The following is a 25082-nucleotide window of genomic DNA, read 5'->3' on the forward strand; positions in this document are numbered from 1 at the left end:
ATCTGTTTAATATTTACACATTGTGATTTGTGTGCAGTCACTCATAAAAGAGATTATGATGACAAAGGCATAGCATTATAATCTGCCTATCTAACCGAATCTTTCCTCGAATATAATTTCAGATGAGGGGGTGCTTTGCTCAAGGGACATTCAAATCATCTTAAATCTGTTTTGTAGTTAATACACAAAAGAAAAGTCAACAAAAAAGCTGGCCAGAAGACAAGGAAGCAGGCTTTGGTAGCATTACTCTGGAGCCACATTGCATTAAAAAGTCAAATAATATTAAAAATAATTGAAGTAGATAATATTGCATAGTATTACAACGTGAGTTTTGGAACGCTGCACGACTAAAGCGTATCTGTTAGTATGGTCTCAGTAAGGACACGCATTATATTAATATCATAAAGGGAAAGCTGGTGAGCTGAAATGCAGTGGAACTGAAATGTGGTAATTTTGCAGAAAGCCATTAAATGAAACAAGAGCTATTTCTCTAAGCTTTATGGTTGTCATAGACTGCACAGGGTATTCTGTTATGTCCTATTCTTATCCTTGCCTTCAGGTAGCTCATGTGTTAAGTCAAGAGATACCTAATTAACAAACTCATGGATTAATTCTCCCCATTTTTTATTAATTGAGTAGCAGCAGTGTCAAAGAACCAGTCAGGCTTTTCCTGGGTTCAATCCCTGGTTTCTTGTGAACTGCAGATATCGGTTTTAAAATAGTTACACACATTCATATATTCATTCTACATGACCAAAGGAGTGATGATTCTTTTAAACTACAAACACTAATAGGTAGGCTCAGGAGCTTTTTTGTGTCTGGCAGCAATCCATTCACTTCTACCTCTCAGGAGTCAGCTTTGCTTTCCCAACAAACAAATTAATAATTTACTGACAAAATCAAATAGATAGAACTGTGGCAGGACAATTTCCACGTTTACCTCAGGCTTTGCACACACTTTCAAGCCATACAATAAATTGTTAGCACGTGAAACTGTTATGTGTGAAAATGTGTTGAGTAGTAAAGGCCATGTGTTCTGTACTGTCAGTGTCCTCAAAGCTGTATAGATCTACAGAGGCAAAGTGATAAGTCAAACAAGCCCTTGATTCTGTCATAGCATTCTAGCACCCTTTTATTTCACTTGAACCCCCCTCCGGGAAGTGGCAGGAAAGGTCTTCATTTGTCCAGCTGAAATACATCAACTTACTGTGTACCATTTGACTGTAGCTCTGTCTTTTGGAAGAATAAACACATTTAACCTTTGTAGCTTGAATAAAAAGGGATCCGTTTTTTCTCGAAAAAGCCTTCTAGTTTTCTAAGGCAAGATAACTCGCTGCTTGTTCCCTAACAAGGCCAGCATATATTGTGCCAGGGTCACCGTGATCCCAGCAACGTAGCCCAGACAGACCAGACTCTTAACTGCGGGGCTTGCATACACCATCACCAAAGTCATGCTGAACATACAATGTTGTCAAAATTTCCCATCAAAAAATAGTCTGTAGCTTTGCTTTTGCTGACCTAAAAAAAAGTAAAGGGACACGGAGCACAACAACTCGAAAGAACTGGGAAGTGCTACAGCCTCATAAATTATAGTGCACTGTTGGGTTTTTGAATTTGATGGCTCAGAATGAGTTGGAGAAAAGGGAAAAAGAGAGATTGTATTGCTTTCAAGCGAGAGGATCTGCACTGCCTTTTGAATTCCCGGGGTAATAATATGTATGCATGAATTCCATCCCTCTGGATGGGTGACATTTATAACACAACTTAATTATAGACCTAAAAGCCATCTCTCTATTATTCCTGACAATTCGGGGCTCTATTCAACTCTGGCAGCAAGTGTTGCACTTTGAAAGTACTTTGAGGAGCAGCGCCATAGAGAGATGGATGTTAAACTTCTCGGCCTTTTTATTGGGTGAAGAGGGGTGCTGAAAAGCCTCTGAGTAGCATAAATTTACATCAACAGGGGACAAAGCCTCTACCATGGAACAGATAGCACTGTCAATTTCAAGGTCTGTCTCATTCAAATTACGGGAACCTCATCCCGAGCGAGGCGCCTGGCAAAATAATTTGCCGTAACATCCCGTAATGATTGCATAGGACTGTTGCACGGTGACTGATAGGCCCAGATACCTATATATGAGACCTTTGTCTGGTGGTGGCATTCATAGTTAACATTACTTTACAGTTTCCATTTCATAGTAGTGAAACTTGAAGAGAAATGAATGATCAAGTCTGTGATAATAGAGACAAATAACAAAGCGGGAAAGTATGGCATGTGAAGAGAGACAAAGAAAGAGTTGAGGTGTGGGGTGCAGGAGGGTGAAAAGAAGTGAAAGCACGAATGAGGGAGAAAACTAGCTCCTGTCTGACACAGCAGCACCGGCCTTATTTCATTTTATGTGCTGTCAATCAGCTTGAGGCATCTGAGCAGACAGAAAGAGAGGGAGTCAGATAAGAAGAAAGAGACGGCAAAAGAGGAAACAAGGCAGGGAGAAGGAAAGGTACTGGGCTGCTGGGGCAATGCAGAGCAATAGACCCGGGATTAACAGTGAGGGGAACAGATGTAGACACAGATAGGTGTGTGGTTCAGTATAGCCAGGCTTTCTCTTTGATATACTCAGAAGGCGTTGCAAGATTATCATCCTCTCTCTTTTGCCTTCCCACACATCTCTCACACACATTCAGAAGCTTCATGTAGAAGAATAAATCACAGTCAACAAAAAGAAAAGATGGTAGAGGTTCAGCGCAATATCGTGGGCTTTATTGCTCCAAATTTGGCTGTGAGAGCGAGAGAGACCCATCAAAATTTGATTAGGAGCCTTTTGCACTCTGTGAACAATCACACCTTCATCACATATTTTACAGCCATCTTTAATTTGAACATGCTCTGTTAACCAAATATCATATAAGCCACGGACAAAAATGCATAAGCTGTTCCCGAATACAGGCAAATCTGCCGCACAGTGAGTGACGGCAGCAAAACCCAGAGCCTGGCTGCTTTATTTACAGTAGGGCATTATTGTCCAATGGTGTCTCTGGGGAGGGATGATGGGAATGTGGGAAACAAACATGATTACACCCCTCTGCTTTTCAGATAACAGGACGAACGGGAGGAGGAGAGGGGTGAGCAGAAAGACGAGGTGTTGTGTGATGTATTTGTTGAGTACAAGCACAGGGTGGAGGGAAGCTGCCGTGATGAAGAGACAACATGAGAAGAAGTTCGGGGAGGAAAGAAAAAAGAAGCGAAAGGTGACATGAGGACAAAAGAAAACAAAATACAAAAAGTAGTGAGAAAAAGAACGTGGGAGGAAGGATGTGTTGAGGCACAGTGACAATGATGCATGAAAGGTACGCTTGTGCGACATATAAGAGAGTGGGGGAAAAAAAACAAAAAGGGAGGATTACAGACAATGTCAATGAGTGCACCATGGGTGAAACATGGTGCTAAAAATGTAAAGAGTAGAAAGTGAAATAGAACACAAAGACAGAAGGACTAAGAAAAACGGAAGAAGGGGGTAAAAAAGAGTTGGAGGTGTGTGGGCTCTGACCCTTACTGGCCCCATCAGGCCCTCGGAGGACGGTGCACTCCTCAATCTGGCCGAAGGTCTCGAACAGCCGCCGGACATCATCCTCACTTTGCTGCTTGCCGAGCATCCCAACAAACAGCTTCCTGTCTTCTAGATAGGAAGAGAGAAAAGGGAAGGAAGAGGGTCGAGGGAGGGTGGAATAGAGGAGAGAAGAGAGATATGGTACAGCTGATGGCACCGTTCTGCAGAGCTGAAAGGAACTTGTGCAACTCAAACCCCCCTTTTATCAGCAGTCTGCTGTGTTGTTGTGGCTGCTGCTGCTGTTGTTATTGTTGTTGATCTTATTGTTCTGTGGTGTGCTACCCCACCCTGGTATGAGGGAGATATATTCTTGTTTCCAGTGAGCTATTCAAGTCTGCCACAGTGATGCTTGATACAGATGACGCTTGGAGCGGTGTGGGTTTCAGGTAGAGGTAGAAAGAGAGCAGGAATGTTTTGCTCAGCTAGAGAAACTGTCAGATCGCCTGGTTGCAAACTTGAAAGGGAACACGGAGCAAGAACATGTTATTACATTTTCTCATCACCAAAGCCATAAGAATTATATTACACATGAGTAAACTATGTCAAGGGTCGCCAATGAATAATATGAAAATTTTTTTTATATTTTAAAGGTCTTTCTTGAAATCCAGTGTATAAAAAAAAGAGTGTTTTTCATTGTGCACTATTCATTGTTTTCTCTACCAGTTCCTGTTTATTTGTACTATACTTAAAAGAAAAAAAATGACAATTCAGCTCATGATATTTTATCACCATGAACGATTCTTAAGTTTGGGAAGCTAAAGCTATGAGACATTAAGAATTAAAAAGAATTAAATGAATAAATAAGATCACATTCAGTGATAGTGCCCATTAAAACAATGGCAGGTGTGATTTAGTAGGACTTTATTGTGAATAATTTGAATCACAGGTTCCTTTATTTGCCATTTTTAAATTTCATTTAATTTCCCACAAATAAGAACTAGTACAAGATAAATTAATATAGCGCAATATATAGACAGAATTGGTCTCCTTAAAATGAATGAACACAGTACTAAACACAGCAGAAAGTACTGAAAAATATTTCTGTTGATGCTGTTGTGGTGCAATTAAATAGTCTCTTTCATATTACTGCCCAGCGTCAGCTGGGATAGACTCCAGCCCCCCACGATCCTGAACTGGATAAATGGTTGAGAAAATGGATGGATGAATGGAAAATTAGGAAATTCAAAAGGACCTATGCCAACTGCAGAAAAAAATGAAGCTATCATATCAGCACTAGACATGAATCCTGGAAAGATCAGGGCATCAGATCTATCAAACTGTTTGTACAAAGTCAGAAAAAAGTCCTGTGTGAATGATAATAATAATAATAATGTGAAACAATCCTGACTGTACAGTCAAAACCTTAAATCAAGCACGATTTAACATCTTTATCATCAAACATTTCCTCAGCAAATTTATTGGATTCTCCTTATTACATTTGAAGGGCAACTTCACCTAGCAGTCTCACTGTGCCCTAGCTGATATCCAGAAGGAGGCACTCACATTCACATGTATAGGCTCTATACCACTAAACTTTAGCCAGTCAGAAAGCTGGATTTTTCTAATTAATCTTCCTGGTGCCCTGGCATTAGACAGAGCATTCATCTTCTTTACATCTTTTACATTATGCATCTCCTATTCCACCGTGTTGTGGAATGAAATGGCTACTAGCAAGAACCTATCGCCAGAACTGATGGAAAGTGGCAGGAAGAGGAAAACGAGTTTATTGGAAATGACACTGTTGATCTTCAACGTGAGTCATTTGACTGGTAGGGGGCGGGTGAGGAGCGAGGAGGAGTGGAGGGTGAGAGCATCACCTGGGCCTCAACAGATGTGACGCCTCCTGTACCTGCCAGGCCCCATTAGACGCAGCTGTTCTAAAAATAAAGCATCAGGGCTTCCTTTTTGCAGCGGGGAAATCGGATCCTGTTCCATTCCTGTAAAGTTCAAATGAGACACATGCCTGCTAGCCGCTTGGCCACACAAATGAGCACCTGCATAATCAATAAGGCTACGGTAGCTGGTCTCCACTGCTGGTGTTGTAGCAATGGTGCCAGTTCATGTTCCTATAGTCACGCCTTGCACAGTAGGATTTCTTAAACCCACCAGCTGAGTCTGATTTTTTTTACTGTTCATTAATGTGTCTCCCCTGTTGGACCTCTAGGGTCGGAAATGAGAGACAGCCCTGAGGAGATCACCACAACGACTTACATCAACTGAAATTTAGCAATGACCAAAAGGCGTAAAGACGTCTAGGATGGTTCTGGGAATCAGTCAGTCATTGTTGAACAGGTGGTAGAGAGTGAAATGGGGTCAACCCCTGTCAATGGCACCAAAGGTGAAAGTGGTACACGTCCAAGAGACTTTGCCATGTGTGTCCCCTCCATCTTTCAGGTTTTTACTGAGGTGTCACTGTTACAACTTAAATGGGCAGAGTGCAGTTTTACAGGCCTCCTGCAGTGTGTTAATGTTTTGGGACAAAAGTCTCATCTCGGCCCTGGCCCGAGGAGATCTAATGGCGGCTTTACAAGGCTAATTAACAAGCCATGAGCGAGGTAATGAACTTTCCAAATGTGCTGGCAAACGCAAAAATAAATTACACCCCAGTGAAGGCATTAAAGGAAGTGTGAGTGTACTTCTGAGCCTTCCTTTGGGAGAGCCACAGTGAGAAAATGAATTTGGAGCTGCTATCTTTTCATTGCCTGACCTAAGTGTGTCTCAGTCGGCCCACTGCATGCCCTGGCCAGTGTATAGATTGCTATTAATTAGTCCACTTTGCACCTGTCTCCAAAGCAGCTCTTATTGGATTTTGCAAGTTCCCACTCATCTCCTATGGCCACTCGCAAGCCTTAAATTGGCATTTTATGAATATGAATAAATATCTCGTAATGCACTCTCTGCACAAGGAGATGATTCCATGACTCTAAATGAGTCCAATGAGTTATCTGTTAAAAGTGGCAAGCGGAGGAAAAAAAAAATACTCCTGTGTAGTAGTCATGTATTTGCATTAAGAGGGTCAAGGACTTTCCTATGGAATTGACTGAGATGACAAAAGTGGGGGGAAAAAATCATTACACTGACTGACCTCTTTGTATTATCTCTCATTGAGAGTGGCTCATCTTATCCTTCTAACGGAGATGAGCCACACAGCTGGAGAACATTTGTGCTCTACAACACTTCTCTGCTCTTCTATGAAGAGACCTTTGTAATCTGTTCTTTAAACAACTACTTTAATATCTTGTACAAATGCATGCATTGTTATTAAGACATGTATTTACATAATTTAAATCACATTTAAATAATATTAAAACACGTCTTAAATGGAAAACTAGATTCACAGATACACATTTAGCACTTTTCCACATGCTTGTTAGCATTCTTGCCCTTTTGGCGTATGTGTATACTTGTTGTCATGTGATCAGAGATAAATTGAGGTTTAAATGAGTCCACTATGAGTGCTCACTTGTGTCCTCTAACACACACTGTCATTCCATACATTTCTGTTTTCCTTTTTCACCCCAACACTTGACTGGAAGTGGGAGCAATTGTGTGGAAAATGGCTCCATGTCAGTCTCCAGCCATGTCCACAGTAAGGTGGCATGTGGACAGCTCCATTTCATGAATGCAAATAAAAAGGGAGATGAAAAAAAGTTATCAAAACACTACTGACATCTGACAATTGCTTGTCTCAGGAAGCCTTTTCATTTCAGCACCCGGTATATTAAAAATTAATGGATTTTGCACAGATGCCATATGCTGTCAGGACTGATGCTTCTCTCTCAGGAATAAAGTGCTACTTGTGTTGTAGGCTGCAGTATATGCATATAGATTTTGTCTTTTCCCCCTTTGTCTCTGTTGCTCTCCGTATATATTTCTCTTTACCCTTTATTGTCATCCCTCACCCTTGCCTGTCTCCCCAGGCAAAGAATCAGTTGCTCTGAAGTCTGCTTTTCAAAAGTTTCTGCTTTTGTTTGCCAATAACGTGAATATTCTCTTTAAAGAATTACTCTCTTGCTCCTGTGTAGTGGTAAATATTTCTTTTTTTTCCACAGTTCTATCACTTATTGCCCGTTGGCAGTATAGTCAGGGAAGCTTGCTAGTTGTAAGTGTTCAGAAAGCACGGACAGCTGCATCCAACGATAAAAGATGCATGCTAGTCCGCTGGGTGCATTTCAAATGCAGAGTAATGTTCCAGGCAGCACAACAAAGAAGTTGTGCTTCTTATGGACTCATTAGAAAAGCCTGATGCTGGTTCGCTGCTGCCTGGGAGGCCTGCCACCAGACACGCTCGCATATGTAGGCGTGCAGACTGGGTGCACAAAATGTTGGGAACTGCTGCTTAATATAGAGTTAGACTTGGTTTGTAATCATCTGTGTATTTCCCTGTTGTGTAAATGCTACAGGGGCATGCCTGAAATCAAAATTGGCCATTTGCTTTCAGAATAAGCATTTTAGATTATTAACATTAAATATTTACAGAACATGGAGGGAAAAAAATCCTAAATAGTGACTTGTTAGATACATTCGCTGTTGTTAAAGGTACCATTTTCTTATGTAGCGGTGTTTTAACTCTCTAATAATACTTTTATACCCTTAAAAGACTGAATTTCCCTTGAAGTTACATAAGGGACTAATACAAATTCACCTTCTACAACTTTTCTAGTTACTTAGTAGACCTGTTATTAAAGAAAAATGTATAACTTGCAATCTTATAGAGATAAATCAATGTAAGTAAATAGGCATGAATTTTAAAAAAAATACAGACGAAATTGCTACACATCTTAGAGCTACAGCTAGATCTTCCTATACCATGCTGCCAGGCGATATAAGGCAATGTAACTTCCCCCACCCAAGATTACAATTACTAGTCTTGCTGACATTCCAAATGTTTTTCAGTGTTATGGATATACTTGCATTTTAATAACTTCCTATTTTTTAGATGTTACATACTTTGCCTTGCCCTCTTCTGGATTTCTTGTTATGGCCGTTCATCCAGGTCCCGAAGCAGCAAAGAAGCCCCAGACCATATTATTACCACCACAATGTTTGAGTTGGTTTGGTGTTCTTTTTATGAAACCCTGGGTTAGTTTTATGCTAGACATACTGTAACCAGACACAAACCTTACAAAAAGTTCAGCTTTTGTTTCATTAGCCATCAGAAGATTTTTCCAAAAGTCTTCGAGCTCATGAAGATCATGATGTGTTTTGGCAATTGTGACAAATGTTTGTGTTTTTTGTCAATTCTTTAGATGTTGTTATGGATTCTTTTGTGACCTCCTAGATGGGCCGTCAGTGCAGTCTTGGAGTAATTCCTGGGAAGGTTCACCACTGTTCTGAGTTTTCTCTATTTGTTCATAATGGCTCTCACCGTGGTTCACTGGAGCCCCAAAGCCTTAGAAATGGCTTTGTGACCCCAGATGTCAATGACTTTCTTTCTCAGCTTTTTGTTTTAGATTGTGGCTTGATGTGTTTTTTGGGGTCTTTTTTTTTTAGATCCTTTAACCTACTTCAATTTTTCAGACGGGTTTTATTTAAGTGCCTTTTTGATTCAAGAGATCTGGCAGTAAATGGGCCTAAGAGTAGCTGGGGAAAATGAACTCAGCCATGATTAAAATGTGGTTAATTGCAGTTAATTCATGATTTAACAAGGGGGGGGGCAATTACTTCTTCACATAGGTCACTTAGCGATGGTGGTGACTCTCAATGCGGACCCAGTGAAAACCTAGTGAGAATCAATAAGTAATCAAATCAATAGGTGAAATCAATGATAGAATCAGAATTACTAAATTCTGATCAGTTCTCATTCCTATTGTGCCACATAATATCATTAAGGAATTACATAAAAACCTTTCATTTAGAGGAACAAATTCACCCTCCGGGTACTCCGGCTTCCTCCCACCGTCCAAAGACATGCAGTTTGTGGGGATAGGTTAATTGGATAATCCAAATTGCCACTAGGTGTGAATGTGCGAGTGAATGTGAGTATGAATGGTTGTCTGTCCTTGTGTGTTAGCCCTGTGACAGACTGGCGACCTGTCCAGGGTGTACCCCGCCTCTCGCCCTATGACAGCTGGGATTGGCACCAGCACCCCCCGACCCTGAAAAGGATAAGCGGTAGCGAATGGATGGATGGATGGATGGATGGAAATTCAATTAGTTAAAAAAAATTATATACAAAATGAAAATTAATTTAGAAAAAAAAGAAGAAATAAAGTGTTTTGTAATACCATAAAACGTGGAGGTCTGGAAATTTTAGATTTTAGCTGCTAAATAACTTATTTTAAATTAAAATGATTAATGAGTACCCAAAAAACAAGCAAAGTATTGAGTATTTTCTCCTGTTTAATGTGGTTGAAGGTATTAGATACTTCTAAAATGTTATTCTCTGTTGTTAAGAGTCAAATTAGGTTGGCAAGGTTGCATAAACAAACACTAAAAACTTGGTTATTTTTCTTACAAGCACAACTTCTCCGTACACAGGTACTTAATATGTAGTTATGACAAAACAAAAAACTACATGCTGTATATCATAAAATCTAATATGTGTTAAAGTTGACTTTTAACTCCTGCAGGTGCCTTATTTATCTCTGTAGATAGGAAAACTTTAGGCTAGTAATTGATTTTCTCTAATAATGTTGCTTTTGTTGATGTCAATACCTGGGGTTTTCCAGACTGTTCCACAAAATCACCTAGTAGTGCTTTGTATTCCTCCAAATGTCACTTATATGTCCAGTCATTGCAGAAGAATCAGATTATTTATGTAGGTGGCATAACCCAGAGTTGCACTGAAAGTCTGAGGTGTATAACAGGAACAGCACAGTCCCTTGTGGAGCTGCTGTACTACACATCACTAAATCAGACAAAACACTGGCCAGTCTCACATACTGGGGCCTGTCTGTCAGGTAGTCAGTAATCCACAAGATGTGGGGAAGGTTGCTTGACATTTCATGTAGCTTCTCCCTCAGTAGCTGCTACTGTAGGAGAAGATACAAAAGTTACATAAAATGTGTTGACACACACACACACACACACGCACACACACACACACACACACACACACACACCATACATATATATATATATATATTATACAATGTATATATATATATATATATATTATATATATATATATAATATATATATATATATATATATATATACATAGATATATATATATATATATATATACTATTCGCGAAAACTTCTTGAGACTGTTTATGTACAGACTATATTCGATAATCAGGCTCTTTCCAAAATAAAAGCTATACTATACGCTTCTTCTGGGCTATATTCTCAGCAGCATATTAAACATATCAGGTCCCCATAAGGAGAATCATGTGCTAACAGCTGTCTAAATGACTCGGGTAAAGTTTGTAGCATGCATGCTTGTTGTTTTTGTCTGCTTCCACTTGTCTTTGCACTAGGATGATGTCGGCGTAAATGTGCAGTCATATTCGTTGTGTTCCCACTAGTGCTGTCAGCGTTAATCTCGTTAAAATGACGTTAACGCCATAACGCGGCAAATCTCCGTTAACAAGTTACCGCGGATCGCCCCGTGCGTGGGGCTGGACGGCGTCAACACGTTAACAAGCTAACTGCGCTAACGCACTAGTTCCCACCAATTGAGCATTGCGTGGCACATCCGACATACTGTTTTACTTTTGTCCATGACGCGCTTACCATCAGGGTCATGCTTCACATGAAAACCAAGATAGTTCCAAACGCCAGATCTGAATGAGGGTGGGGGAGGTGTGTGTGTGTGTGTGTGTGTGTGTGTGTGTATGTGTGTGTGTGTATTACCTTGCCTGTGACATAGATCCAGTAATGCTGCTACCTAAGCCTTCCTCTTAATGTGAGTGAGAGATACATAACTGAAGCCCATGTTGACGTGGATGTTTGGGCCATTAAGGAATCAAGATATACTGATAAAAAGTAGACTACTGGAAGAACGCAAACATGTACAAGGACTGTCAATATGGACTTGATAGAATGCTAGCATGCCAGCTGATCCAGTGAGACAGGTTATAAGGAACACATGTGGGAACAACGAATGAGCAGAGAATTAACACTGACACTTAAAATACCAAGAAACACTTGGAAGCTCAGTGTAATAATATCATTCAATGAATGTTAATATCAGAGCTGGAGATCCAGGGGCTACAGTGCAGTGGGAACAACAGACAGCTTAGTAGAAGAGAGCAGTGGAAGTGAACTAGATGATGCCCAGCCCCTTGCAATGACAGATGCATCTACTGAGCTGAGGATGAAGATCATTGCAGAATTCAAAGCTATCAACTCAACCTCAAAATATCCACCCAACTAAGAGTACAACACCCCTGTCTCACTAACAAAGTCCCATCAGAGGAAATGCTTGCAGATGTGAATACTCCCCTATGCACCATCTCCACTACCAGTATCAGTGAAACCAATGGAGCTCATATATTCCTCTCCCACGGTAATCCTAGGAGCACTTGGAGCACTTATACTTATTAAGGATGTATGTAGGAGAAAGCAACCATAGAGGGAAAAAAAGGCTGCATGCCAAAATCAGGAAAGGCTGGAAGAATGTTAGAGGGTTAACTGAGGTGCAGAAAGCCACCATGAGTGACAGATCCCTAATGAAAAAAGAGGTACCACACGATTCTACAATGGAGGCTCTAGAAACTACCAAACAAAGGCTCAAAGTCCACTAGACGGATGAGATTCACCCGAAAAGAAGAGGCCAAGAGAATAAATGACCTGTTCTCCAAAGAGCCATCCAGGGTGTATTCTCAGCTATAAGGGAATAACATAACAAGTGTAGACCCACCCACCAGTACTGTTGAAACTGTATAAGCAATACAGAAAGAAAATCTGTACGAAAGAGATGGCACACAACACTAACACCAAGTGGCTGGTGGATCTAAGAGCAGACTTAAGAGCACACCACAACAACCTGCCAGAACAAGAGCCAGTCCACATAACAAAGAATCCTGATCCAAAGGATCCCAACAAGGGCATGATACCATCAAACTGGCCATTTAATTGTCTCTGTACAATATGGAAGCTCCGCATTGACCAGGCTGAGTTGGCACATGAGTCAATTGGCCACCCACCAAAGTTTGCTGCCCCCCACGTCCACGGATAAAACTGTTTTGCATAAATGTGATGGCGAATGATTATTTTTGTTTTGTACCTGCAAATAGTTGGTTTTGAAAAAAATGAAGGTATCTGTGTGGTATTTGAAATTTCAAAAATCTTATTTCCAGTGAAAGGACTACTGACCTAATTACTTGGTAATATTTGTTTACCATATTATTTACATGTATTTGATCCATATCATGTTGCAGAATTGGGCTGGTGCCAATCCCTGGACAGATCACTGATGCATCTCATGGGCAACATAGAGACAGGCAACAGTTCACAATCTTACAATATATGATTGTTACTTGTCTTTCCTGATTAAGTTTGCTGTTAAAGTTAACTCCATTCTAGGAAAGTGAATCTTAAGCTACTTCTGCTCAGCTCTGCTGAGAATCATTACAGCGATGGTTGGGACTTCCAGTCAAGGAAATTAACTACGTACATAATTAACTATGTACATATTTATCTTCTTTCTGTCTCTTTGCCATATTCTTCAAGTAACCTATATTTGACAACAGCATAATAAAACTGGAAATTCTGTTTTTGGTGTGCCACCCCAGTGTTTTTGGGGACCCCTATAAGGCCACCCATATGAAAGGAATTCTGGAGGAGCTCCTGCCTGGATTGACTACAGGAAAGCCTACGACACAATCCCCATACATGGATACTTTAGAGCTTGGGACTGTACAAGGTTAATGCACTGATAACATTCACCAGGACCTTAATGGGACTGTGGAAGACAACACTGGAGGCTAACTCTAGAGCAATTGCACAAGTTATCATTAAGTATGAATACAGATATAGATTCAGGAATGGAGTAACCATAACCCAAATCCGGTACATGACCCATGCTTTACACCAGAAGTGAGACAGTCATCAACTCACTGATGCACCTCACCAGGCAGGATCAGTGATATATGGACACACCTGAAGCCCATACATTTCTCTTAAATAACTTTAGGACATAATAATCTTTAAGGTAAGGTTATGTTAGACTAGATGTAATTTCCTGTATTATTATATTGCAAGAAATTTAAATATTTAATGTGTGAATATCAATATGTGAATCATATTCTGATTGTACATTAAGATTTTTGTCAGACTTCTAATCAGCAGAAAAATTTGGGGTTTGAGGATTTTGCATAAAGGGATATACATAAAGTATTAATATATAGAATGTAAACAACCTGAAAATGATTCATTTCACCTTTCACATTTCAATGTTGATAATGTGTATGGAAAAAATGTCTTTCTGAGGTTTTTGTTTGATGGGATTTGATCATATTTCTATGTCAGCATTAGGGTTAAATGTATTTAGTTGTTTTTTGTTTTGGTTTGCCTATTTGATATGCCTATCTTAAGATTAACTTGGACCAAATCTAACAGCCTAAGCACAGCCCAATTTTCAGAAACCATAAAAACATCCATGGATATCTGGTACTTAATGGGAAAAACTCAAAAATAAATTGAACAGCCAAAAATAGCAATCCCACATGAGGCTTGAATTTCTCCTCTTTGGGCATATTTCTTAATTTAACACCATAATATTCTGAAATGGTACTCTCCACATTGGAAAACGATGCTAAATGGATACCCAGTATGTCACAAATATCACAACAAACATTTCTAACCAAGCATCGGTGTCTGTTGAGATAGGGAATATGCATGCGTTTACTTCAAAGGCCTCATTCTATTTCTGACACGTTTCATTCCTACCCGGTTACCAGACATAGTTAGACCCCATTCCAGAGCAAAATAATGTGGAACCACACACTAAACCTCTCTGCTGTTGGTCCCTATTTGATGTGTACAAGTGGATTATCCAGTATAGTGAGGTACTAAATGGAATAATCAGGGGAGAACAAACATCTAAATTGTCAGCATATCAGGCATGATGGTACATGATACAGGCTTTGTATTTGTGAACACATTACTTATGCCACTGGAGCTGTCACATCTATTTAACTGATGGGGGTAGGGAGGGTAGCTTTAAATGCCGTTATGCATGTTCAAAAAATAACACAGAACGATCAAGAAAACCTGAGAGAAATTAACTGTATACAGTATCCTAAAAGCTAGGCCATTCAGTTGGTGCCTTGAAACCTAAAATTAAAACAGAATAACTGACTTTGATGGAAATCCCACATATTAACTGCTAACAGGAATCTTTTTTTTTGGCACAATTCTTTCCAGAGGCACAGGGGGATCTTTTGGGTTCATTTGCATGTAAAGTGGTGCATGTTCCGTCTGTGGGTTTGAGGTGCCTCCAGACTCCCCCTCCCTTGTAGCCCGCCCGACTGACTCACTGAGCAGCCCTCACTCTTCCCAACCTGCTGGGCTGGGGCACAACAGCGCAGCACAAAACATCTTAAGGTCCTGTCAATCTCTCCACTGGCCAACTGAGGACAGCCTTCTGAAGAGCAGCAGGTTGGCAAAGACAAACACGAGCCATTCACAAAGACTCCCCTCAGCCAGACAGACAAAAGGCATGGACAAGATATTAAAAAGGTTCACATAGGGTTGCTGAGTATTAAGTGCAGGGGTGGAAATTATTCTGAAACTGTATAAGTTTCCAATATGAGAAAAGTATGGAGAGCTAAGATGTGTAGACAAATGTACTGAGTGGCACTTTGTGAAAAAGTCGATGTTGATGGATGTTGATGGAGGTTGCTGGGCATTTCAAGAGAGTGTTGAAACCATCTTATCAGAGTTAATAAAAGGAGAGGGTGTCGCTGGATGACCCATCATCTTTCTTCTCATCAGTGTGGTCTCCAGTCTCACAGCAGTGGCTAGAGGAGTGGGACCTGGCTCGAAGATTGTGTTTAGATAATGGCCATCTCCAATCATAGATAATCTGGCCCCATCTTTTCTTCACAGACACAGCAGCAGACAAGGTCAGGGGGAAAAAGATTCCTGGCGAGGCAAGGCGGAGATAGGGATGGGGCGGCTCTGAGATGATTTACTGCTGAGATTCACTCAGCTGCCTCCATCACCCTCCGTTAACTTTCTCATCCTGTCGTCTCTTCCCCTCTTGCTCTTTTTGTCTTCCATCTCTCAGTCTCTTGCATTTCTCTGTGGGCCTTGTACTGAATCCCCATTTCTGTATCACTTGCTTCTTCTCCTACTTTGCTCTGTTTTGCCAATGGTAGATGGACAAAGAAAGGGTAAAGTGGTTATATGGAAAGATCTATTGTAGAGATGCATTTTTCATTTTGGATTTTAAGTCAATTTTCTTGGGTTTCAAGTGCCTTTTCCTCCAATGACCACAGACCAATTGACAAAAAAAAAACAAAACAAAAAAAAAAAAACAGGGTGCCGAGTACATTCAAAGTACACTGAGTAAATGTTAAATTTGTCAAAACATAGTTGTCATAAGAGACAGATTAAAAGGCAGCTAAGCTCCCCTACAATGCTAAGTTCTTTCTTGAAAATCTAAGGAAAATATAAAGTAAGGCATGAGCCATTGTAATAGACAGCCAGAGAATGTGCTCTATGATCCACAGCGGTAGCCTATTGGCACTATGGTGTGGTGCTATGGCCCCCTACCAGCCATTTTTTGAGCACTGATTTTTATTTCTCCTCCTGACACTCCCATATCCCCAGGGAGAGGACGTCTCTCAGGGACACTGTGCACAAAAGAAGTGCTACCAGAGTCTCCAAATGGAGTAATGGGCCCTAATGTCTGCACAGGCACGTAATCGAGACCTTTCCACAAGTTCCCATGACAGATAATTGCTGATGTCTTGGTAGTGATAAATGTGACTCCATTCTAGAGGTGCAAATGTCCTGGTTCAGCCCTGGATTTGACAGTCTAAAGGCCCCACTGGGATTGGTGTACCTGACTGGTCCTGAGCCTTCCACAGATGACTCCCTCGCTACTTTCTCACTTTTAGTCAGCCCTAGCAGGGCTGTCTATTTTCCTTTAACCACAAGCCTTCATAGTAAATCTCATTTCATTGTCAGCCATGACTGTGGTTTACTTCCCTGGCCTGTCTGCTGACTTCCTGTTGCCATTAACGCTCAATATCTCTGTTGGGGCCTGTCTGCTCAGTCTTATTTCATTCTGTGCTGTGTCCTATCCTGTCCTCCTATATAGAAAGTTCATCTGACAGACTAGCAGGGGCAGCGTAAAAGCCTTCTGTATTTCATTCAGACTACCTGTTCATCTCCCTTCTCTTTCTGCAGAGAAAAGGGTAGTAATTGATATTGGGACCCATCCATCCTCCCCTCTTAAGCCGAGAGATCCAATTTATCTTGGTAAGAATGCCGATTGGCTCTCTCCCAGGCCTTGTCGGTCAGACTTTTCCTGTTTTTAGATGGCCGTTAATTAAAGTGCTGCCATGACAAAAATAAGATCTGCATTGGGGGGGGTATGGCAATTGAAATGGCCCATCAGACTAACACTTGACCACATAAATCAGCAAAGTGACTCAGTGTAAACTGACCTAGGCAGTCTAAATCACCACTCTGAAATGAAAGCACGGGGCTGACACAGACCTGTTCGGTTAGATCAAATTCAGCCCACATAAATCTTTTTTTTTAAAACTTAATCTGCATTATTCTCAGTGATGTTAGTCAAAAGTGACATTAGAATGATCTAGTCAATCACCATGAAAGTCAAATAGCGATGATAGGAAGCTGTGCAAAAGAATCTGCACAATGTTAAAGCAGAATGTGATGTTTTGATATCACAATTCGTTAATTCATACCACAATTCATACCTTTTTGTACTAAGCAAAAGACATATCCATTGAGTTCTACTGAAATGCTCACATCAAATAATGGAAATCATTGAAAATTACTTAATTTAACTTTACATGGTTCCATTTATCAGTACTATTATATGCTATTAATGAGGCAGATAAATTGATAGGAATATAGACAAGTAAAAAGACAGGTTAGTGAATAGGTAGGTAGATAACTCTATCTGAGGTAATGCAGAGTTTTCATAGAGTGATAGAAGGTGTTACTATCAACTACTGTAGTCATGCTCTTATTTTAGGATAAAACACATTATGGCTTTACCACAAATGTTCCAAACGTCTTAGATCATGATACCTCAAAATGTTATTCGGTCGTAGTGCTGAGCCATTTGACATGTTTTTAAGTTCTGACTCATCTTTGTATGTTTGGACGATATTTTCCTCTTAATATTGACTTTAAAATCAGGAATAAAGATTCTTCCCTCCCTATTCTTTTCTATTTTCTCAATATTTTATTTCGTTCCATGTCTTTCTATCTTGCCTTTGAACTGCTCCCAGTGACTATAAACCTGAGAAAGCCCCTCTGCTGGCACAGACTGGGAGTCAATAGAAGCAAGTGACCTATATTACAGGCTAGTCTACTAACTCCTGGTATTTTCTCAAGTGAGAGCAGACTATTAGGGATTACATGAGTGCTATTTCAGTGTATTTGTGTTTTTACATGTGTGTGTTTTCTAATGGGGGGGGGTGGGGGTCCAACAGAGACCAAGAGAAGGTTAATTACCTCCTCGTCCTTCGCTGTCAGCAGGTTTCACCTGGATGGGCCGGTTCATCTGGAGAGAAAGGGAAAGAAGTAGATGGAGAGAAAGAAAGAGTGAGAAGAAAGAAAAGGGAAATCCCACGTTAGCTGGAAACCATATACGGTGCAAGATGTTGCAATGTTCCTGGTGTTAATGTCCTGAGTTTGTCCTCCTCTGTTAGCTAAACACAAAAATCAAATGGTGAAGATGGCATAAAAAGAGATAACTGTCCAGTACTCCATGCCAGCATGTTTAATTAATCCAGGGCACTGCCTCTAGAGATGCCTGAATTCCCCTCACAGTTCAGCAGAATTAGCACTTTTCAATGACGGAGCCACACTGGGTGTCAGATGGCACTTGGAGATTAATGCCATTACATCAGCCACTCCCAGCCCCACCGGGAGAGGTCCTTTCTGGCTGGCCCTTGCTCTTCCTGTCCCCTCCTGGCTCCAGACTCCCAGTCACCAGCTATATCCTGCTCATTCCTGACCCTCAGCAATCCCTCTTTTCTGCCTGCATCCCCTCCTCCCCTTTCGCATCTCTACCCAGGAGCCCTTTTGTGACTTACAACCAATATGCTACTGGTCTGGTCAGCCAACTCCACCCTTCCCAAGCACCCTCCCTGTGCTAGAGCCTCCGAACGGCATAGCTATGAGCTTCTGAAAGGTTAACAGTAGGGAATTAATTTCATAGTGTGGTGAAAGTAAAACATTGCCAAGCTAACATGGAAAAAAAAAAAAAAAAAAAAAAACATATAATATATATTTATTGTCCCTTGTGATATAACACACACACACACACACACACACACACACACACACACACACACATATTAAAAGCTGCCTGCCATGAATAAAACTTCCCCAGGTTTTTTCTCCCTGGAGTTTGAATACTAATACAAAAAATCACTTGATCTAGTGTTACAGATCTCTAAAATACAAATAACATCCCCCTATTCCTCTGTAAAAAAGGTGAGTGGTTTTAAGCCCTCAAAGACCCTTATTTATTGAGGCTACCTACGCACATTGTATTGTATTTTTATTTTTATTTTTGGCATTGGGTTTTCTGTTTGTTTTTTTTTGTTTTTTGTTTTTTTTCCAGACTTCAGTTGGCCATCTTTCTAACTAGGCCACGCAGACAGGTCCAACATGAGAGTGCCAGTGAATGGCACAGAGTACTGCCCACTCAGATCAGTCAGCTAGGGCAGGATAGTGGGTGTTGTGGCCCTCAGGCAACACAGCACTTGACAGCAGTTGACATGAGCTCAGACCTTGGTTGAATATAGACTTGGTGGACACGTATAGACAACTGTATACATGGTGACACTCCTGGGACGTAATGTGCTCTCGAAGCAATATGTTGCGACACTGGAACAAAGCTTTGTAAAATGACAGAGACATCACAAGGCTTGCCCATGGAGCTGTTCACAGATGCAGACACAGAGAAAACAGAGAGTGAGCGAAAGACAGAGACCAGAGCAACCAAATAAATATGTTAAGTTGTTGCTAATTGGAATAACAAAATTTCATATTATATATTCATGGAGTATGCATTCCTCCTGGAGCATAGCCATCCAGCAGATGGCCAGAAATGCAAAGATCAGTTTTTACTCACTGCCCTTATGCTTTGTACTCACTTTTTTCAAGTGTTGGTGTGAGATAATTTGATAAATCACTGAGATAATTTTCACTATCTCTTCTGTTGACAAACGCAGTCCCTCAGCATAAATGTTCTCAATACAAAAAATATAATTTTCTTCTTCTTCTAGGCTACATCCATTGTTCTGTGGGAGCCTGGTTCACTGAGACTCTTCAGTGAAGGAATAAATTTGGAATCCTGCAATTTTGTGTGATAGGAGCCCATGTGAGTCCCCGTGATTACATTCACATGTAAATCTTACACAAAGTTCAGGAGAGGTAAAGTATTGATATGCGAGTCTGCTATTGCCAGAATGTTATTTAGAGTTAAGCTAAGGTGTGGTGTGTACATTTGTAAGTTGTTGGAGGTGAGGTTTTGGGGTTTTTTTGAGGGCAGAAATGGTCTCACATAAGACCAAGAGGTTTAGGGTAGCCTGAATTCCCAAGATCCACGCCCAGTGATCAGTCAGCTTCCAGGTTTTAAATGGAAGCGACTGGTCAGGAGGCTTCATTAGTAGCCCCTGAGCCACTGCAGCAACAAGAGTCATTAAGCAGCCCAAAGTACACTTGGGGTTGCTAGGAAACCAAGTGGAGGTGGCCAGAAGGCAGGCAAGGCAAGCTGGCTGTTGGTCTGTAGGCATTTAGCCAACCAATTGGCACGCTTTTCTTTCTTCTTCTTATTTTTTTTTTACTTCATCCAAGGAGGTCACAGTAAGAAAGGAGGGGAAAAAAGAGATTTCTCAACCCCCACCTTCAAGCATGCCCCACTTTCATGTCCCTTTTTAGTGACTGTGACAATGAGTTTTCGAGGGAGTCTGTTGCAACTTCTGCTCCAGCTCCCTGCCAAATTATGGAATTCATTTTTTTTTTTTGCCAAACTTTGGGGTTGTGAGTGGTGCTCACTTGCATATGGCTGGAGTTAACATGTTTGCTTCTCTGAGCTACTTTATAGTGTCCTCTGCATACATTTTCTTGAGGAAAAACAGAATGTTTCCAGCTTGCTACACAGAAATTGTAAAATTCAACTTTACTTTAATCTTCACTCTCTTTCTCTCACATACTGTGACACACACACAGGAGCACAAAAGTCTTGGGGCTCAATAACAGCAGGTGGCTTAGGTGACATTTTAATCCCTTATTACTGAGTGCAGGATTAGCCAACAGATCAAGGCAGAGTTAATTATATGAATTCATCAGAGGCTGGGGGAAGAGGCTGCCTGCTTTCCCCTTGGGCCAAGACCCACCCCCACCCCACCACCCACCTTTTGCGTGCACACACACACACACGCGCACACAGACACACTGAGAAAGATGACAAGTGACGTTCTAAATGTCTGAGAAGCTAGCTAGTTCCTTATTAGCATTGCAGTGGCAGGAAGCTAAGATAACACATACAGTGGAGCCTCCAGAGATGCTGTAAGACAAATGATATCTAATACCTTCCCATTGGGCCCTGTGAAATGAACTGCGTAGACTTTCGAGACGAAGACTACAAGCTTTCATCCTGCAGACATGTGGCTGCTGAGGCTGAAAGGAGTTCAACCACCCCCCGTCTTGCTTTATCTTTGTCTCTCCCTGCCCCTTTGGCCTCCAAAACCAATATGCTTCCCACCACAGCCCCTTAATGGGTTGATCAATGCTGACAAATAGGCAGCTCATGCTGACTTGCCTGGGAACTCACAGCTATGTGCCTGTGTGCTACTGCACTTAGAGAACCCATCTCTCTTTCTCTTCATCTCTCTTTTTTTTGTCTTTTTCTGTTACTAACTTTTTTCTGTCCATATTTTCCCATTTGTCCATATTTTCTTTCTGTTCATATTTTCTTTATGCATAGAGATTCATTGTTTCAGTTCTAATCTCCAGGAGTGAGTCATACTGTTATGATGAGTAAAAGTCATCTGGAATCGCAAAGGGTTGGACCAAGTATGGAAGAGAGAAACTTTCTTACATTTTTTAACTAAAGGACAGTATATTTCAGAGTGTACACTTGTGTATTTGTGTGTACATTCACTTAAGAATACAGTGGGGCAAAAAAGTATTTAGTCAGCCACCGATTGTGCAAGTTCCCCCACCCACCTAAAATGATGACAGAGGTCAGTAATTTGCACCAGAGGTACACTTCAACTGTGAGAGACAGAATGTGAAAAAAAAAATCCATGAATCCACATGGTAGGATTTGTAAAGAATTTATTCGTAAATCAGGGTGGAAAATAAGTATTTGGTCAATAACAAAAATACAACTCAATACTTTGTAACATAACCTTTGTTGGCAATAACAGAGGTCAAACGTTTACTATAGGTCTTTACCAGGTTTGCACACACAGTAGCTGGTATTTTGGCCCATTCCTCCATGCAGATCTTCTCGAGAGCAGTGATGTTTTGGGGCTGTCGCCGAGCAACACGGACTTTCAACTCCCGCCACAGATTTTCTATGGGGTTGAGGTCTGGAGACTGGCTAGGCCACTCCAGGACTTTCAAATGCTTCTTACGGAGCCACTCCTTTGTTGCCCGGGCGGTGTGTTTTGGATCATTGTCATGTTGGAAGACCCAGCCTCGTTTCATCTTCAAAGTTCTCACTGATGGAAGGAGGTTTTGGCTCAAAATCTCACGATACATGGCCCCATTCATTCTGTCCTTAACACGGATCAGTCGTCCTGTCCCCTTGGCAGAAAAACAGCCCCATAGCATGATGTTTCCACCCCCATGCTTCACAGTAGGTATGGTGTTCTTGGGATGCAATTTTTGTTATTGACCAAATACTTATTTTCCACCCTGATTTACGAATAAATTCTTTACAAATCCTACCATGTGGATTCATGGATATTTTTTTTCACATTCTGTCTCTCACAGTTGAAGTGTACCTCTGGTGCAAATTACTGACCTCTGTCATCATTTTAGGTGGGGGAACTTGCACAATCGGTGGCTGACTAAATACTTTTTTGCCCCACTGTATCTGTCTTTGGTCGGTGTGTCTGATTGATAACAGTGCAGTGGGAGAAAAGACAGACAAGGACACCACTGGCATTTGACCATGTTTCACTATGGTATGTGAATACCACAGCTCACAAAGCAGCCAAGAATAAATTCTATCTATCAGATGCTCTACATACAAATATTGCTCTCTTGGAATAAGTGCTCACACTTGTAATAAGTGCTCACACTTGGAATAGTGTGAACACTTAAACACTTCAGCCATTCTTGAGTCCCCTTGACTGATTCTTTAACTTCTTTCCTGGTTTTTAGATAACTAACATTACCAGATATTAAGAGGACGTCTGATGAACATCTCATCTGTAAGCTGAAATACTTTATCTCAGTTGTTACCTACAACTTAGGCTACTAAACAGCTGGAAAGTATCCAAATGATTAATCGTCCAACTTTGATAATTTGATAAAGACATTCTAATCAGCTACAAAAACCTAAACTTAAACATCAACATGATGTAAAACTTTGCGCACCAGACAGAATTAACTACTCAAGTCACAAATTTAATCAATTCCAATTCTTTCTAATGAAGAATGAGTGTTAGTGTTGGCTTAAACTCCCAAAAAACGTCCTTATAATGCAGCTGGTGTAATAAACAAAAAGTTGCTAAACAAAAGGCACTTTGCTGAATCCATAAAATGAAAGTTAATTCCAAACTATAGTTTCATAAGGCTGCAATGAAATATTTCCATATTGAGCTTAATTTTAATGATACATTTACAACACCCAGTGGAATCATTGCGTCATATACACATGATGCAAAATGAAACCAGATCCAGGCACACCTGCTCGTTTCGTTCTTCAGTAAGCATCCACGCTTGACAGTTGCTTTGGGTGAATTGGGATATTTATAGGAGAAGGTGTGGTGATGAATCATTACCTCTTCAGTCAGTTACATTACTCATCTCATAACTTTTAAACAGCTGTGCCAATCACGGTGGCACTGATGAAAGTGGCTCACCAAATGAAAGGAAGAGTCCAGACTGAAAAAGAAAAATCTTCTTGTCCAGAAGGTGCAGAGTGGCAACCTTATAATAAATGCAATTCATCTTCATATTCAGGGTGCAAAGCCCAGATGATAAACCTCTATTTGATTTTTTTTTTTACCCTTTATAGAGATATCGACTGACGGTTCATTATTTTTTCAATCTGTCATAAAAGCACAGTTGTATTGTAAAAGAGACACTGATCTGTTTTTCTAACCAACCTGTATATGCAGTGTAAAATGACTTGCATTGTCATTCTGGTTCTTTTCACTTTGTTTGATTTAGAAAATTAACAAAGTTAGACTCATTTAGTTTTGGCTGCTTCTGAATGTTCTAAAAAACCCACAACTGCCAAAAGTGTGATTGAGCATTGCCCCCTTTAAGCCGTACATAAACGAGCAATTTTCCACAAACTCCTGTTTGCATGACTTCTACTAGAAAATTGTGCAAATGTTTTCCTGTCTAAAACAAATAACTTACTTTGTTAACTAAAACAACAATTACACCCATATTTCTGCTCTACTACATTACATTGTTCATCACATCTACAAATCAAGTTCGATTGTGTTTTTAATGTGTTGTAAGTGCATAAACAAAAAGAAAATACACACTGTAATACACACTGACCTGTTGAAACTGGAATAACTGTATCATTCAGGTATTGTCTCACTGTGACATGGTGGATTTAAAGGAAGATCTTTAAAGAGGATCAGTGAGAATTAATGTAGTGTCTTATGACACTTATGACTGAGTGTCTAAGTGTCTTAGTAAGATATTCGGCCAACATGTGCTGCCAAAAAAGATTCACTGTCTTGTCATTGATTCTGCACGTATATCAAAGTCTAATAGAGAGATGGAGCACCTTTATTCCAAAAGATAATTCCTCGTTTGGTTTGTTGATGAGTGCTGTCTGACATGTCAGTCCAAAAAGTAGTTTAATTAGAGATCTGTTGATTGGCAAAGACACGGCACACAATTCATAGATTTTTCATTTTTATCCACCCATTCAGTGAGGTCTCTTTGCCTATTAAAGAAGGTTATGCAAACCTGCAAGGGACCACTTCCATTAGGACAAAAATATTTTGGGGTTGGCTTTTTTGGTCTTTTTTTTCCAGAGGACAAAGAGATTCACTCAGAACAGCTTTGTATTGATTTCTAAGCAGGAAATGAGCATAAACCATGCAAGCTAAAAGCTCCACATAGTATAACAGAGGGCTGTCCCACTCCAAATCTCTCCTC

At 40.5% G+C, this 25082-nt stretch overlaps 1 protein-coding gene across 13 annotated transcripts in view; it reads right to left on the minus strand.

The window, feature by feature from the left end:
* celf6 (CUGBP Elav-like family member 6) overlaps nt 1–25082 on the minus strand; it is a 153531-nt gene that overhangs the window by 40191 nt on the left and 88258 nt on the right. For 8 of the 13 annotated variants that reach the window (XR_315235.2, XM_014333311.2, XM_005912929.2 and 5 more), the window contains exons 3-4: nt 18219–18267; nt 3549–3677 (exon numbers count right to left, since the gene is read on the minus strand). Coding sequence is in view for 12 of the 13 variants with exons in the window: in XM_014333311.2 (XP_014188797.1) it covers nt 3549–3677; nt 18219–18267 (178 nt within the window). In the remaining variant the exon portion in view is untranslated. The remainder of the gene's footprint in view (nt 1–3548; nt 3678–18218; nt 18268–25082) is intronic. The other 5 variants (XM_005912930.2, XM_042218552.1, XM_005912926.2 and 2 more) reach the window with 3 other exon arrangements.

This window comes from Haplochromis burtoni, unplaced genomic scaffold, assembly GCF_018398535.1.
Source record: "Haplochromis burtoni strain Fernald_Lab_line unplaced genomic scaffold, NCSU_Asbu1 Contig_2, whole genome shotgun sequence".
NCBI classification, from domain to species: Eukaryota; Metazoa; Chordata; class Actinopteri; order Cichliformes; family Cichlidae; genus Haplochromis; species Haplochromis burtoni.